The sequence below is a fragment of the Thermobia domestica genome, chromosome 5, assembly GCF_964235325.1.
Source record: "Thermobia domestica chromosome 5, izTheDome1.hap1.1, whole genome shotgun sequence".
NCBI classification, from domain to species: domain Eukaryota; kingdom Metazoa; phylum Arthropoda; class Insecta; order Zygentoma; family Lepismatidae; genus Thermobia; species Thermobia domestica.
Genome location: NC_137458.1, coordinates 234,949,133 through 234,967,449, shown reverse-complemented (window position 1 = coordinate 234,967,449; position 18,317 = coordinate 234,949,133). Strand labels below are relative to the sequence as shown.

The window sequence follows — 18,317 nt, the reverse complement described above, 5'->3', positions numbered from 1 at the left end:
GAAACTGTTGTAGAAAGCAGCATATACTCCCCAAGAAGTAGCTGACGTAAAATTCTATAGCGCTAAGTGATGTAGTAAGCCTTCAGAAGATTAAAGATGATGGCGAAAAGCATTCGGGATTGCACTCTCAACATGAAAAAGCTGATCAGTAGTGGAACGGAAGTCCTGGAAACCACATTGGAGACTGGAAAGCAAAGAGTTAGTTTCCAAATATCACATTAAGCATACATTGATCATTTTCTCCAATAACTGGCATAAGCAACTGATTAAGGCAGTTGGCTTATAAGTGGAGCTGGTTGTAGCCAATTTCCCAGGTTTCAGGATAGGAAGGATATAAGCTTCACGCCAGGCAGAAAGGAAGGATATTTTAATCCAGACACTATTATAGATGTTTGCCAGTGGTAGGAAGATTGCGAAGCATAGTATAACGTATGGAGTCCGGTCAAGGTTAAGCACTTTTGGTGCTAGTGACAGCAGTAGTTAGTTCAGCAGCAATAAAAAGCAAGTTGTAATCTTCAATATTTGGTGACGTAAAATGTAAGTGTCTACATTCTGTCTGTGCTTTTAACTTGTAGGAAGTCAAATGAATAATTAGCCGAACTAGAAACTGCAGCAAAATGTTGGCCCAATTTATTGCCAATCCGCTCCTGGCTAGTGATCCGTTCGTCTTGCACAAATAGCCCTGAAACATATACAGAAATGAAATCTCGAACTTTGGACCAAAAACAGCATTCATAGCATTCATGGAACTATCTGCAATTAAACGGATACATAGTTGCGCCAGTTACAGTGTTTCCCTTGCTTAAGTAGCGTGCCGAACTGTCAATAGTAAGAGCATGATTAAAGCGGCGAAGAGCTCGGTGTCGTGCAAGAATAGCTTGACGTATATCTTCTAACCATCAAGGAACAACACGTTTTCGAGGAGTTCCATCTAAGAATGGAATCAAGCCATTAGCGGCAACTACCACATTTGCGTGTGAAAGGCCTCAAGGCGTTCATCAAAAGAAAGTTGGGGGTCTGGTATAAAGTCACTGCCAGAAAACTGCCTCCAGTCTGTATGGCGGAGATTGTAAGGAAGCATATGATTAAATTGTAAAGCAGGTAGTCCAGTGAGAACGATCAGAAAATTATCGCTGCCACATAAATCATGAAAGATATACTAGTGAAGATTAACTGCAGATCGTTAGCCGCAGACAGATAGATCCAGATGTGAATACGTTCCTGTGGCAGTGGTAAAATGTGTTCGACTGCCATCGTTTAATAAGGTGTGAAGTGTCTAGAAAAGTTGCAACTTCTCGACCTCGATTGTGATGGTTACCATCTTGAATTCACGTCAAGATTTTTAAATAGGAACATGGTCATGCGGCATATCATTTTGGGCTAGAATTTAAAGACAAACACAATGGTGAAATCGGTTTGTTAATATCTTAATGTGTTCAAAAGTTACAGGCATTTCAAATTGCTAATTTTACCGTACCGTTTCTATTGTTGCAGGTGAATAATTATGCCGCTAACGACAGCAGAGAGGAAGGAGTTGATCAGGGCATGGGGAGGAAGGAGTGCAAGGGCTGTAGCAGTTGAATTCAATGCCAGGCACCCAGATCGACATCCTGTGTCCCATGTTAGTGTCGCCCAACTCTTCCAGAAGTTCATGGATACTGGTTCCATAGCAGATAAACACAGTTGTGGAAGTCCCACGGTCGAAACAGATGAAGCCACATCAGTAGCAGTGCTGGCATCATTTGCTACATCACCACACCGCAGTACCCGTCTTCTGTCCATGGAATGTGGTGCCGTACAGATGTATCTTACAGAAAAGCAAGTGGCATCCGTACAAATTGCAACTTCAACGTCATCTATCTGAAAATGACCCTCATCGTCGTGTGGAATTCTGCGACTGGGCCCCTGCACAGTTGCAAACGGATCCTACATTCCACACACAAATTTTATTTTCCGATGAGGCCAATTTTTATGTCAATGGGGAAGTGAATAAGCAAAACTGTCGCTATTGGTCCCCGACAAATCCTCAATGGGTTGACCCTTGCAAAATGGTAGGTACAAGCAAATTAATGGTGTGGTGTGATCTATGGGGCACCAAATTAATTGGTCCATTCATCATTCCTGGTACCCTCACAGCTGAACGATATTTGGATATGTTGCGGGATCTCGTACTCCCTTCCATATTGTCCAAGGACGGCACATTTGCACTCTTTTTCCAGCAGGATGGTGCCTCTCCGCATTACGGATTACAGGTCCGTACCTATCTGGATGAACAATTTCCTGGACGTTGGATTGGGCGCCGTGGTCCCATTGAATGGCCAGCACGATCACCAGATCTGACGCCCTTAGATTTTTATCTGTGGGGTCATCTGAAGGCAAAGGAATACGCCGAAAAGATCCGGGATCTTGAACACCTGGAAGAACGCATATTTGCAGCCTGTGCCGATATTTCACCAGAAACTCTTTTGAGGGTCATGGACAAGTGGGTTGAACGACTCACCTTGTGCACAACTCAGGATGGGGGCCACGTAGAGTGGTTGAGCAGGACCCCACGGAATTTCTTCAAAAGTAGTGGTGGTTTGGGCAGCAATGTATACTGGTGGCTGCTGTGCAAAATTCATTGTTGGCGCAAGAAGATCATGTCTGAGTGCTCATGAATGAGTATATATAAATGGAGGAAAAAATATGCGCTGGTTTGATGCGGCGCTTTGCCTCAGAGGTGAAAATCTTTCCAACAATCGTAAGTTCGATTACTTTTTTGTCCTTGAATGTCGGTCAGTTACGGGACAAAGTCGGATGTGCTGCATCAGACTAGACGCCACAGATGGCAGAGGCATTATAGGACGTAGATGAGTGGTCAAAATGCTTTCACTTAAAATATTGCAAAGACAGAGGAATGTATAATCCAACCTTTAAGCGATAATATGCTACATTAAGATTGGCAGGTAGGTCTGGAATGCCAACATAATGATCTAGGAATCTGTCGGTTGTAGCTCGCTACTCTTGCGGGTGTGGATTATCTTAACGTTCATATGTTGCTCCAGCAATTCATCCTTGGTGTCGGTTTTCGACAAGCTTCGAAGGTCAAAACAAGTAATCATGCCTTTGCTGATTTTCAGCTGATGATGTGCTTCAACTTATACTGGGACTGTCCCAATTTGGTGTACTTTAACAACAACTAATTGTTATTAAGAAACTGTTTAAGATGAGTTCAATTTCTAAGTTTGTGAATATGCCTTGGTGGAAAAGTCCCCGTACCAATATGTTATAAATGTCTAAGTAGAATAAAAGGCGAAAGTTTATTCAAAATGCCTTCCTTTGAATCTTTAATAACCAAATAACGTGGGACATGTTCCACGATCTTTCCCCGTTCGCTTTCTCTAATTTAGTACTTGTATCTCATCTTTTAAAGAAGTTTGATGTACACTCATGTCCAAAATTATTGTCGCGTGTCTATACATATGTTCTTGTAGGAATATAATTTGATAACGAATTCGCCCGGTATTTCTTATAATGTTATTATGTGTATAATCGGCAAAGACATATATGTGGCAAATTTCATGTCAAAAGACCAGTAAATAAGAACAATGAAACGAAAATAAAACTTTGTCCATTTACAACCTTTGTTTTACTCATTCTAATTGTCGTGTTTATAATTCTTTTCCGATGAAATTTACCACAAATATACTACATTTCCTGATTATGCACATCGTATCAGTATTAAAACTATTCTGCAAAATCATTATCAAATTATATTCTTACAAGAAGACAGTTATAGGTATGCGACAATCATTTTGGACATGAGTGTACATCTTGTGAAAATTGCCATAATCTATTCCACTTTTTCGTCATTGTTTTGGAGAACCAATGAAGCAGGCAGGTACTACCTACCACAACCCTTCTCAGGAGGTTGACGATGACTCCAGACCCAATGTGCGAGGAGTCAGTGCAACTTTTATCCGCGACTAATGGGTACTTTGGAGGTCCAACATGCAGCACTCTTAGCTTTTCCTTTCAGAACATCACTCCATTCAGTACGGTTAGGCTCCAACAAGCTTCACTATGCCATCTCGAGACCCACTGAGAACCAAAATTAGATCCAAGAACCACATCTATGTCAAAATAATTTAAAAATAGGAATCGGCGCATAAACCAAATCGTAGAGCATCAAACGTTGCCAAGTTACAACTGAGGATCCGTCCAGTATTATCCAAATCGTAGTTAATTGTCAGAGTAAGGATACAACAGAAAATGAAATCTTTGAGTTTTACGTCCCACGGTTATGCCGGTTAGGCTAAAGGAGACGGTGATTATGAGAAATGAATGAAATGGTGGAATGAAGAAAGTGAGTGGAAACGGGGGAACCCCGAGAAAACACACGCACACGGTGTTTGTCCACCACAAAGTTCACTTGGCGGAAGGATACAACAGAAAATCAAGCCGGGTTCATCTGAGGTATTTGATTATAAAATAACACCATTCCCCTGCAGCAGATTAGTGATCGAGGTGATCATCTGCAGCAGGGGTTTTACGGGAAGGGTGATGAGCCCTCCAACCTGGAGAACCAGTAGCTATTGCAGGTGTGAAGAACTAGGCGGTGGGACCGCTACTTCACAACGCCGGGACGACTACTCAATATAAACACTAGCTATTAAAATGGCACAGCATTAGTATGACGAACGAAAATTTAAAAATAAATAAATAATTGTTGCAGACAAACAGAAAGAAAGAAGCCAAGACAATATTTTATACGTAATAGTACAGATACCAGAAAAAGTATTCGCGTGACCGCGGACAATATTTTGCACATCCTCTTCCTTTTCTATCTGTTTGCTCAATTTGTATTTATGAACGTGAATGACAAGAATATCTTCTGAATAATAATAATAATAATAATAATAATAATAATAATAATAATAATAATAATAATAGTTGTTACAATTTCGATGGTTTTACATCTTTTTCTCCGTTGAATAGAAACGCTGCTCATTACGATATAATTTTGCTTCATTCAAAATTGAGTAATTTAAAACACATTTGCTGCTGCATTTTTAAAACTCATTTCTGTATATAAATGCATTTTTAAAAATCATTTTTCGCATATTTACGTGCATTTTTAGTGTTTATTCATTATTTTAACTTCATATTATCAAAATGTTTACAGAAAAAGTTTTAAAATGAAACGAGACACAATATTTCCTAAGTGAAGTTCCTTCAGCTGAAGAACACATCGAAACTTTCCTCTTTTGGAATTCTGCATTGTTAAGAGTTGCAATTATTGTATGAATTAGCTAGATTAACGGTTGAGATAGGCAATTTTGTACAGTTTGCATCTATGTTATTGCAAAATGCCTAAAGTTAAAGGACATTTTCGAAACTAAATAGTTTTGTTTCCGAAGCTGGTAATGGAAAAGATTTTACAACAAATGGCTCTATTCTGTACTGTAAGGTGCGTGATGTAATTTAATGTTCTAATAATTATATCTTACATTCTATTTGCGAATTAACTGAAATCTTTGGTTTCAAAAATCTCAGTTCATCTTTACCTACACGTTACTCTTTTCTGGTCAAACTCTCTATCGTTGATTATAATAATTACCAGGTGCATATATTTCAAGTTGCTGATGGAAATTAATTAAACACACTGTTCAGTACACAACAAACATATGAAAATCTGGAAAATAATGAAAAATATAGCGAGTTTGTTAAAATATTTTTTTTAGAAATGTAATCATATTTTGAAGTATAATACTCACCTTTCTTCTCACATAAAAAAAAGTCACAATTAAATTTAGTGATATGTCACCATTTTTTTTTTTTTCGCTGTCGCTGAGTGCACAGTGTTCGAAATTTCATTGAATCGTAAAACACAGAGGAGCTCACATCAGTTACTTAAAGAACGTAAGCAACACTTATTTTACTCACCTACCTATACATGTTCTCTTTTATTTTTAATACTCATCCTAAATTATTATATATATTTTTGTTAATTTATTCCTCTATAAAATATATAAATATAAGTCTAAAAGAAAAATTCAATTTATGAATTGGCAAGCTGCAACGTAGAACGTTATTTGTTGAGATGCACCCGAAATAACAACTTGTACACAGTCAGACACATCAAACCTGTAAATCAATTTTTATAGGTTTCTTTAAGTTAATTTCCGTTCAAATTTATTGGTTGTGCGTAAATTTGACAGGTGATAAACACGTTTAAAAATTTTCAATAATAAATAGAAACAAGGTAAGGAAGATGGAGCACTGGGTTTAATCAAATGTAAAAATCGCAAACTAAATATGAAGCCCTACGAACTGTAACTACCGAAAATAGTAGGAATGAAAATTCACATAATTACCTGTATCTATAGTAGCGAATATATTCTAAGAAATCTGGGTCAATTTCATCCTCTTCCTCCTCCATTTGTTCTTTGCTATGAGATACGAGTCAGTCATGAAGTAATTTATTCCTGTACTTTTATTATCTTCTTACAACCTTCTTCAATTGGTAAAACATGATCTCAAACCAGCCAAAAGATGACATCTGAAAGTAATTGTTTGAATTCAGAAATTTCCTTTTTAATATTATTCAAAAGCAACAAGCAAATTTATTACATCTATGTATCACAAAATTAGACAATTTTCCGGCATAAATATTGGCAAAACTTAGAATATATATTATGTTAGAAAAGGCACGGTAAGATTGGTTATAGATGGTTAGGTCAAGGTATTAGGTAAAAATCATAATTTTCTTGGGATCTGCACTACATTTTCCTTATTCTTTTATACTTTAACCTAACCTTAATTTTTATCGAGATCATTACATTATTTTTCTCCGCTTTGCCTAGACACTGCTAATAATCTCTGGACTTAAACTCAATCATTCTTATTTACGTTTGTATGTAGTTATGTAATTTAAATACGACCGACGCAGTAACCACCTTTTATTATTATTATTTTATTACTTTAGGCGAAATTTATGTATTTTAGATGTATTTAGTGCCGCAAGTTAGTTCCGATTTTTTAAAAAATATGCCCCTGGGTCATTCCACGCCAAATCATCACAAAAAAGTGTACTTTTCAACCCGACCATCTCCGATTTACATGAAAGTCGGTGAAAAGTGAAAATACATGAAGTTATATATACACGTAAAATTTTACCCCTCACTGATGTACGATGTCCATACAGCAGTGTTGCCAACTTGAGAAAAAACGCAAAATTTGACCTCGGGTGCTCTGCAAAATTAAATCATAACTTCGCTTCTAATTGAGGTAGAAACTTCTTGTTGGTCTTATTTTGAAGCTAAAGGGGCCTAGTATCTACTAAAAATAGTTACAGTTCAAAATATTGTATTTTTGTTTTCAAGGTCAAAAGGCGTAACCTTTGACCTTGAATATCTCAGAAAATGTATCTTGATTTTCATTGTAGAAAAAATATAATTAACAGTAAAATACCGTCTCTTTTTGGTATAAATTTCATTTTGGGAAGGCTATGCGAACAGGAGTAAAAACAAATAGAAAGTATAAGTGTGGCATATTTTTTTATGTCTTGGCGTGTGAAATGACACAATAGTAAACTATAATTGCACCAAACATGCACAACACAAGTTCACACTCTTCCTTTATCATTCTCTAGGTGCACTGCTAGTCTGTGAAGCAAGCTCAGTCCTGCTCAATCTTCTGTGAAGGGCAAAAGTGATTAAAAGACTAGTGCTTCCGTAAGGAGTGATAGTTCGCAGAAGTGCATGAAAATGGCCTAAACAATGTGTTCTTGTGGAAGCCAGTGTTACACACACTGTATGTGTGTGCGTGCTTTACATCAGAATGTTAAATTATTAGTGGACGGGTGTAAATTAGGCAAGCTAATGGAAGACCATGATATTAATTTATCCACGTACCACCACTATTTGGCAAATATGATGTGCAATCCAAGCAAAGCACAGTGTTGGTTCCAGCAATGTAGTGACTGTGTCGGATACAATAATGTAAAGACAATATTGGAAAACGTACTAGAAGGCAATGCCATTGAAACTGTTACCTGCAAGCAGTGGATTACATCACAAATATGCACACTTGAGACATTTGTCAAGACCACGACAAATTCATAGATTTATTTATTTCTAAGTTGATACAATTACAAACACACTCTTTCATTTTTGCACAGCAATCAACATACTTGAAAAGCCTAAAAGATAACATACAGGTGGGTGAAATTATTGTGTTGTGTGATTTTGCTGAAAATTATTCGTTCATACTACAAGACGAGGTGCAGGGTTTCTACTGGAACAATGCCTAAGCAACAATACATCCATTTGCCATTTACTACAGAGAAATGTCTGCAGGGAAATTGGCATGTACAAATTTAGTAGTTATTTCAGATTGTTTGCATAGCTGAACATACGTTTCAAAAGCATCTCACTCAATTTCTGAATATTCAACAGAATATTCAACATGTAACTAAGATATATTATTTCTCAGATGGGTGTGCAGGCCAATACAAAGCAGAAAAAAACTTTTCAAACCTGGTATACCACAAATTTGACTTTGGGATTCCAGCGGAGTGGCACTTCTTTGCCACATCGCATGGCAAGAATTCATGCGACGGACTAGGTGGAACTGTCAAGAGACTAGCCGCTAGGGCAAGTTTGCAACGTATCTATACTGATCAAATTATGACTCCACGACAACTGTTTGAGTGGACAAAAAATAATATCAAGAATATGAACTTTGTATATGTGTGTCAAAATGAAATCCTGGAAAATGGGCGGATGCTTCACAGTCGACATGAAGAAGCAAGACCAATACCTGTAACTCACGTATTTCATGCTTTCATCCCAGGAACAAGGAATGAATTAGTAATAAAGAGGTTTTCAACAGACACAACCAGTACTGTGCAGGAAACAAATAGCCCACATGAAACATTGCCGTTGGAGGAAATTAAAGGTTTTGTGACTTGTATCTATAATGATGCCTGGTGGTTAGGTTGTGTCATGAATGTAGATGTAACATCACAAGAAGTTTTAATAAATTTCCTACATCCCAAAGGACCATCACCATCATATGTGTTGTGACGATTTGCAGACTCCATTTTAAAGTATTTAGCTCGTAATTTCCACACACAAAGAAGAGATCTGCTCGCACTATAAGCTAGTGGATGTCACAAAAGTATTTTAATCAAATTACACCATGACTTTCATGGGAAAAGTGGATTAATCTAGGGGAAATGACAACATAAAATTAAAGCTATGTAGTTTATTATACAACTAAAATGGTAGTATACATCAACATTTAATTTAGTTAATTTACAAAAGTAATTTGATATCTGCCTCTTCTTTGATATTCGACTACATTAACATAAACTGAATAACTGACTGGACATTCAATTATTTGAGCTAGCAAAGATGGAAAATGAATTACGAGTATGCGACTTTTAATCTTAGTCGTGAGAGTTTTATTATCGACTGATAAATCATTTTGTAGTGCTGATTGACATATTATTACTTGAACCCAAAATAGCAATTGTGCATGTACATACCTTGTATAGAAGTCTTGTTACACCTTGCAACTTGGTGTCCCGAATGTCTGAGTTACTATACTCCTAGTCACTACGTCGTTGCCGCCCGAAGAATAATCATTATCTAGACCTTGAGGTCCCTTTTTATTATTTTGCAAGGGCCACTCCCAAACCTCACATCAGTCATCACATCCTGGTCGTCAGATTCACAAATATGGAAACTTGTTGCTCTTTGCATTCTGATTGGCTATTAGCAAGTAACCGCACCCAAAATAATGGCGTGATCCAGCACACACGTGGATGGCGTGACTGTTACCGTCGGAAGATTTCAAAAACAGGATTTCCAGAATTATCCACATTTGTCTATGACTGGTCCAGAGATTCTTAACTATTAACCAAAATTTCCGCAAATGCGGGGTCACGTTGACCAAATTGTAATTGTTCATCCTGTTAGTAACCAAGCATAAGTAAACATCCTATGAATTTTTGCGCAGTAAAACAACCACAATCACCTTCGAGGTTTTCCGTAATTCCGTTCTCTGTTACCAGCTCATGATAAGCTAAAAGAGAAAACCGTCCTGTAAATGCACATTAATCCAAAATAGCCTTTTTCAATTCCTTCAATAAAGAGCAATGTAACCATATTTTGAATCCGGCGTCACAGTGTATCCTCCCTATCCAGACATATTGAACATTCCAAGTGAACAAGTTGATCCACGTACTGCAACTGGGCGAACTTACACATTAACTGCTGTGGACACTAAAAAATTCAGAAGAAGCACTACAGAGGAGGAGGCACTAACTTGTATTTTGCTGATAAGTTTTATTGCGTGTTGTATACAGCCAGTGGCGTAGCACAATTCCCCCCCTCCCCCCCGCAAAGTAAAGAGAAGGGGCCCAAGTTGTAAAGCCGATAGAAGTAAGGTTGAAGTTCTACTTCTTTATTCATCGCAAGACTTCGGGGCCCCCCCGCACTGCGGGGGTTGCGGGGGCAGCTGCTACGCCACTGTATACAGCATTACATTTCATCCTTCTATTAGGTACGTTCCATATATAAATGTTAAGGTATTCAATTTAATCTGCAGTATTATGTTTTCAGGAAATTTTTTACTCCTGTTCCCATAACCTTCCCAAAATGAAATTTATACCAAAAAGAGATGATATTTTACTGTTAATTATATTTTTTCTACAATGAAAATCAAGATACATTTTCTGAGATATTCAAGGTCAAAAGTTACGCCTTTTGACCTTGAAAACAAAAATACAATATTTTGAACTGTAACTTTTTTTTAGTAGATACTAGGCCCCTTTAGCTTCAAAATAAGGCCAATATGAAGTTTCTACCTCAATTAGAAGCGAAGTTATAATTTATTTTTGCAGAGCACCCGAGGTCAAATTTTGCGTTTTTTCTCAAGTTGGCAACACTGCTGTATGGACATCGTACATCAGTGAGGGGCAAAATTTTACGTGTGTATATAACTTCATGTATTTTCACTTTTCACCGACTTTCATGTAAATCGGAGATGGTCGGGTTGGGAGCTGTGATGATTTGGCGTGGAATGACCCCCCTGCGAAATATCAGTAACTTTTGTGAAAAAAATGATCATGTTGATAAACGTTGCTATACCTTTTCCTTAATGCTTATGAAACATTATTTGGGATTGAAATAGGTTAACGACTGGGGATTAATTCAAAATTCTACCTCTATTACTAAATAGCACAATTAACATTTAATACTGATTCCTAATGATTTCTTCAGTTTGCGACTTTATTATACGAGGAGAAAGATTTGATTTAAATCAAAAACTCGATTTAAATTTAAAAAATCAACAAAAATTATTATTATTATTTTTTTAAATCATGATGTTTCCACCCTGGTTTATATTAATACTCAAGTATGTACTACAAAAACAAACAGAATTTATTCACATTATTTTTTAATTCAACACCACATGAAATGCCCGCTCTTTATACAGGAAGAATTTGGTTCATGTTAAATATTTGACCCTTCTCTCCCCATTAGGATATGCATATCAATGAAAGATTAGTAATAAAATCTTCATAAGATCTTCTATTTTTAGCATGGATTTTGAACCCCTGTGCTATGTTATTTTGGAGCACAAATGTGTAAACAATGAAAACATATTCTGATATTACCTATAACATGCTTAGTAGTGTACACACACACACACAGTCCGACACGTAAGCTAAGTTTTTATCCCATACAGTTTGAGTTATCCTCAAGAAAATGTATACCCACAGTCGCTCACGCGCCTACTCCCTACGGACGTACCCCCGCGCTGATTTTTGCTGCGCTTCTTCCCTGACTCGGTTAGATAACATTCGTGCTTCTTTTAGTGCCCACCTAGCACAAACTCTCTATCTTGCACGCTCTTATCGTCTACGTACACCTAAGCCCCTTAAAGTGAATCTGCATAAAGGAGTGCAAATTCACTCCCCACAAATGATTACATAAGACGTGCAGGTCAAGTTTAGGCACACCACTCGAAATAATTGTTAAAAAATATATAATTATTTAATTACCTTCCTACTGTTCTCTAAAAGATTTGTGCTGGGCGACGTGACATTACCCGATTTATCGAAATTATTAATAAATTACAATTCTATTATGATTTATGCATAAAAACAGCGTTTGGACGTGTGCCATAATACTACAGTACACAAGACACGCAGCACTAGGTAGCCACTATACCTACCTAACCTAACTCTATCTAACCTAGGTAGGCCGGGCAAGCCTGGCGGGCTCCCGAAGGCGTGCGTCTCAAGGGAACAGGCGCGTCACTGACAGCGAGTATACGTGTAACAAAATTCACTAAAACACGTAGGTTGTCGCAATTATATGAGTTCCAATAGCACTTGTAATGATTTTACACTGGGAACACTAACTACATTTGTATACATAAAATACAGCTTTTGTACACTGCAGAAATACTCTGCTGCGAACCGAGTTTTACTCGAGCAGACGGGTCTACCAAAAACAAAATTTATAGGTAAAATACGATATGAAACACTTTTAGTAAAAGAAGAGGAGTAATTTCAGTCAGTGGGTATCACATTGAAATATATTTTGAATGGTAGTGAATGTATTCTAAGTATAACTATTTACTGAAGCGGAAGGAGGAAAAATACAAGAATATGAAGAAGGTGGAAATAAACGGCGGAATGCTCTGTTCGTGTTAGCAATGGACATTTGCGATGGATGTAATGCAAACATTCGGTTTTATTACAAAGAACTGTGTGATATAGAGCGTCATACTATAAAGTTTTTGCAGCGTCACGGTATGTTGAAACGTAACTAAGTAATTGTGCGAAATATAGAAAAGAAGTAAAAATTCAGAACAGACAAATTTCTCCTCGCAGCGGGCCATTTGTTCCCGGGAAAGTATTGAAGCCATTTTGAAGGTAACAATTATTACTATTATTGAAGTGTTTTTGAATGTAAAAATTATTGCGGATATGCAATGTATTTTTCCACTATCCGCATATGTCTCCCGTCGCTGACGCGTCTGCTCCCTACGGACGTTCCCCACGCTCCTTTCGGGCTCCCCTGCTGCGCTCCTGTTCCTACTCGGTTAGATAGCATTCGTGCTTTTTAGTTGGTTCGTGGTTTATGCACTAGCTTCTCATTTAGTGTATGTTCTGCAAAAAAAAAATCGGAAAATGCAATAAATGTCCGAAAAATTGGTATAACCGTCTGCTCGAGTAATACCGACAGTAGTATTTAATACAGTCATTTTTCACACGCACTCACTTATTTGAAACTTAATGATTTCACACTAGTAACCCTACACTTGTAAACCTAAAATACAGCTGCAGTACTTAGTATTTAATTCTGCCACCTGTAGAAATTTGTTCGCTATAAGCATATCGGGATGGTTTTGGAACTGGGGGACCAATACAAAGTTAACCTAACTGTTAGGAGTAGAAAATATAGGCGTTTATAAGAATAGGTTGTAATCATTGAGAAAATAATAAAGCACTAGCCAAAACAGAAGAAAAGAAAGGAAAAAGATATTTATGTTGCTAGGGACAGTTTTAGGTTGATTTGTAAAATGTAGTAAAGTTGGGGTTGATTCAAGAACAGATCTATTGACTTTTGAGTTTGATAGAGTTGAGAAATGTTGTTAATTTTAAAGTATGATGGTAAGAGAGAATTTTGAGTGTACCAGTTGAGAAACAATAAAAGAGTAACAGAAGTTTACGAGTATATTGGATCAGTGTTGTTAGTAGCCTGGGGGGTTAGAATTTTGGAAGATCAACCTGAAGGAGTTTTGAAAGTGAACTGAATTTAACCTAACAAATTAGGGGAATAGAACTTAACCTAAGAGACTTGGTGGAACTAAACATAGGAAGTTTTATACTAACATTGACGGAGTCGTATTTAAGAACATTACGCTTTTAGATAAATGCAATGGCTTCAGTTGCTAATTTTGAACCCTTCGATGTTGAATCTGACCGGATACAAGTTTACATTGAGCGTTTCGAGCAAGTGGTTTTATCTTCAGCCTTGCCTGAAGACAGAAAACTTTCTACTTTCTTATCTGTCATGGGTATGAAAGCGTACGAAGAAGTAAGAAACTTATGTACTCCAGTAAAACCTACTCAGAAGTCTTATTCAGAACTGAAAGAATTACTGCTTCATCACTACAGTGTACAGACAAATGAATTAGCAGAACGCTTTAAGTTCCACAATATTAGCAACAACCTCATCAAACAGTGACTCAATTTGTTGTAATTCTAAAGAAACAGGCTGCTTGCTGTAACTTTTACGCATGTTTAGATCACGCTCTAAGAGATCAATTTGTGTTTGGGATGAAAAGTAACATCGCTAGAAGACAAATATTAACTTCAAGTACTCTCACCTTCCAACAGGTGATAGATATAGCGACTGCAGTGAAAAATACGGAAGAACAGATGACCTTATTTAATAGTGTACCAGAACAGATAACACATCAACTTAACGTAGTACAACCTCGATGGAACAGTAATAACTTAATAAAAGAGTACAAATACAATCTGGATGTGCTACTAACAGTAGTAGTTGGTCTAGAAGTATGAGGCGTTCGCCAGGATTTACTTCATCTTCATCAGACTCTATGTCGAAGCTGCTTGCGTAGACATGATAAAGAAACTTGTCCTGCTTTCGGAAAAAGGTGTTTTAAATGTACAGGTTTACACCACTTTGCTAATGCCTGTGTTGCGCAGTCTACAGAAGGGGAAATTAAAGAACTCCAATTTCATGTTTCTGATGCTGAAGTTGTTCACGACAATGTAGAGTTAAGACTGGGTGATGTGAAATATTCCGCTATATTAGAACCAAATAATATACAGGATTTATTTCAAGTATTAACATTGGATACGTTACATTATTAAAAGACTAGGGACAAACCTGGTGTTATGCTATCTACAGCTGTTGTTGAGGATTATACAGAACCATCTAAGGTTAAACCGGGAACCTCTACTGGATTATCTTGTAATCAAGATGCAGTTGGAGCTACTAAACTTAACCAGAGCACTAAAAGAAAGAAATTTTCAAAACACAAATCTAAAGAGAAAGACCGACCGTCAAATAAAGTTACAAACAAAAAAAAAAGTTACTATAATCTTATAGATGATCAAGTAAAAGAGCCTTTGATTGACGCCAAGGAAGACAGTGATAGTATTTTTCTCAAGTCGGAATTAGAAATTGATAGCAGAAGAAAAAGTGTATACAGGAAACACGATACGAAAAATAAGCAAGTAAATAATCAAGAGTTTAATTTAATAGACCATATTAGGTTTGAAGGAGGATGTTTTCCAATTTGTGTTCAAAGAATTAATATCTTGGATGAATAAGATTAGAACATTGTGGATGAGAATGACCATAATGGAGAAGCATTAAAGGGCACAAAAAGAGACGTGAATTCAGGAGAGAGAAGAGATAAAAGGATTTTTTGGATGCCCCGGGAGGTTGTTAGGAGTAGAAAATATAGGCGTTTATAAGAATAGGTTGTAATCATTGAGAAAATAATAAAGCACTAGCCAAAAAAGAAGAAAAGTAAGAAAACAGATGTTTATGTTGCTAGGGACAGTTTTAGGTCGATTTGTAAAATGTAGTAAAGTTGGGGTTGATTCAAGAACAGATCTATTGACTTTTGAGTTTGATAGAGTTGAGAAATGTTGTTAATTGTAAAATATGATGGTAAGAGAGAATTTTGAGTGTACCAGTTGAGAAAAAATAAAAGAGTAACAGAAGTTTACGAATATATTGGATCAGTGTTGTTAGTAGCGTAGGGGTTAGAATTTTGGAAGATCAACCTGAAGGAGTTTTGAAAGTGAACTGAATTTAACCTAACAAATTAGGGGAATAGAACTTAACCTAAGTGACTTGGTGGAACTAAACATAGATAGTTTTATACTAACACTAACCTAATCTAATCTAACCTGAACCAACAAAAAATACAGAAAATATACCAAGAAAGAAATTTTAACTTAAAAAAAAAATCTGTTCGGGTTAAATTCCAAAGTTGGTCGGACATAATTAACATGGCGGCAAGGTATTAGAACACAAGTCCCCCTTCTCATTTAGCTGTAACGAAGGCAGAAAACAACGTATCCTGCGGGACTCTAACCCGCCTTCACTCGCCGACGCTCGCTCTGCAATACTATGTGAATTAAATGTTAAACTTTAGTACAGAAAGAAACCAATTATTACGCTTTTAGCCAAAAACTAAGCGGACGACCAACTTCGGAATAAATGCCTTCTGGTCCCTCAAATCAAAAAATATGCCAACATATTTTTCTATCCACAGTATCCAATTTTACCTGTAATTTCTGCAAAACAGTGTGCCTAAACTTGGGTAGCACAGTCTGAGATACACTGAAGTCGATTTACAGAAAGAGAAGTATATATGCAATGGATTCATGTATGGATCTGTACAATACATCTGCACGTATTCAAAACCAAGACAATTTTTTAGTAATATGCATGTAATTAGTCAATATACTATGCCCTTATACTCAATCGTCAAGATGATAGGAACGGTGCTGAATTCGTCTTTTTAGTTTAATGTTTCCTTTACCTGATTACTTGTTATCGTCTTAGAAAAATAATTTCCTATATTACATATATTGTAATTGCACTCTTCACATTGTTTATCACATATAAAGCTCAAAACTTTGTTTCATAATCAGATGGTATCTTGTCCATATCAGCCCCATCCAGCAGACACCACTGTTGCCAACTCGCCAGTGTGAAATGTTGCTAGTTTAGTACTCCAAAGTCGCTAGAAGTCGCTAAACGCCTCCTGCCAAGTCGCTAAAAAAGTCGCTATATAATTTTGCAAAGGAATTTAAATAATTTAAATATTTTTCATGTACAATGGAACACTCGAGTATTTTTTCTTTAAAAAATGACCATCTTGACAAAACCACTGCACTATGCGCTTTCAAAAATACAAAATTAATAAATATACCATTAAAAGTTTGCAAATACTTAAAATTTTGGATCACTTTTTCCCATTCCTTCTTATAGAGTACGATTATATTTTTTCGAGGGGTTCGGAAATTAATGTTGCTTTCGTATTGGAACAATTCACCGAACTCATTCCACGAAATTTCTGTATAATTTATATTAAGAACAACCGCAGTTAAATTAATATATAAATCACACGCACTACACTGAACCAGAAAAGCACAACGTTCTCCAACGTCACTGTTACTGTACGCACTGTGCAATGCAAGAGGTTACCAAGTATTACGCAACTAGTTAGATACGGGAAACTCCCGGATTTCCGAACCGTAGTGAAGAAGGGCATAATCCTCATAGCGGCGATGAATCCAACGAAGCTAGTCGCTCATAGCAGTAGTGCAACCGAGTGCGTAAAAGTAATTATTAGTATCACAAACTGCAAAATTTTGGAAACTTTAATATAAATATAGAACAAAATATTTGAATTCCTAAATGTCGCTAGACGCTAAATAAAAATTTTTGTCGTTAGACACTTCCAAAAGTCGTTAGTTCTAGCGACAAAGTCGCTAAATTGGCAACACTGGCAGACACTCAAGCAGTTCAGTGATGCCAACCTGAAACGCTATAAAATCCCATATCGAGAGACAAAAAATCCCATTTTCCAAATGAATTTCCCACGTTATATTATTATTACTATTATTAACAATAAAATAATAATAATAATAATAATAATAATAATAATAATAATAATAATAATAATAATAATAATAATAATAATAATAATAATAATAGCATATATACATGACACCTATGTACGACTGTTTTTTTTTTAATTTCAGGATGTATTATCAATAAATTTCGATCTTCTACGTCATAAAATAGTTTGTGAATAACTATTTTTCTTTAATCAAGAAACGTATAATTTGTTATGTTGTCAAAAATACAGTTACTCCAGCAGTTTTGTACCATCACCTATACTGAACCAAATGATTCTACAATCGCTTTGTCTCCACACATTTCTTGTAGAACGTTTGGAAGTTCATTGCTTTCCGTTAGATATTTTTTCTTTCTTTCTTTCATTCACTTTTTCATGGATTTGTTTTCTTTTTACATTCATTCGCTCATTTTCTTTTCTTCTTTCTTCAAATACCAGAGCTTAAATTTCGTTTCTTGGTACTTGATTTTTAAGAACAATACATGATTAAGTCCAGTGGCGTCGGAAGTATTTTTCAACTGGGGGGCAAACTGAACTGCTGTCTAGAAAATAAACGCGGCAATGCAATACGAGGGCCACTATTTATATTTTGAGCCTTGGCAATACTGATTGTAGTAAAG

The 18,317-nt window shown here is 36.4% G+C and overlaps 1 protein-coding gene across 2 annotated transcripts in view; it reads right to left on the bottom strand.

Moving 5' to 3' along the window:
- The window catches only part of LOC145686457 (uncharacterized), a 114,569-nt gene extending 97,809 nt beyond the window's left edge, over positions 1–16,760 (bottom strand). The window contains exons 1-2 of one of the 2 annotated variants that reach the window (XM_081759773.1): positions 16,594–16,760; positions 6,357–6,541 (exon numbers count right to left, since the gene is read on the bottom strand). In XM_081759773.1, the coding sequence (XP_081615899.1) occupies positions 6,357–6,421 (65 nt within the window). In that variant the 5' untranslated portion in view covers positions 6,422–6,541; positions 16,594–16,760. The other variant, XM_081759774.1, reaches the window with a different exon arrangement.
- Between the last annotated feature and the right edge of the window lie 1,557 nt (positions 16,761–18,317).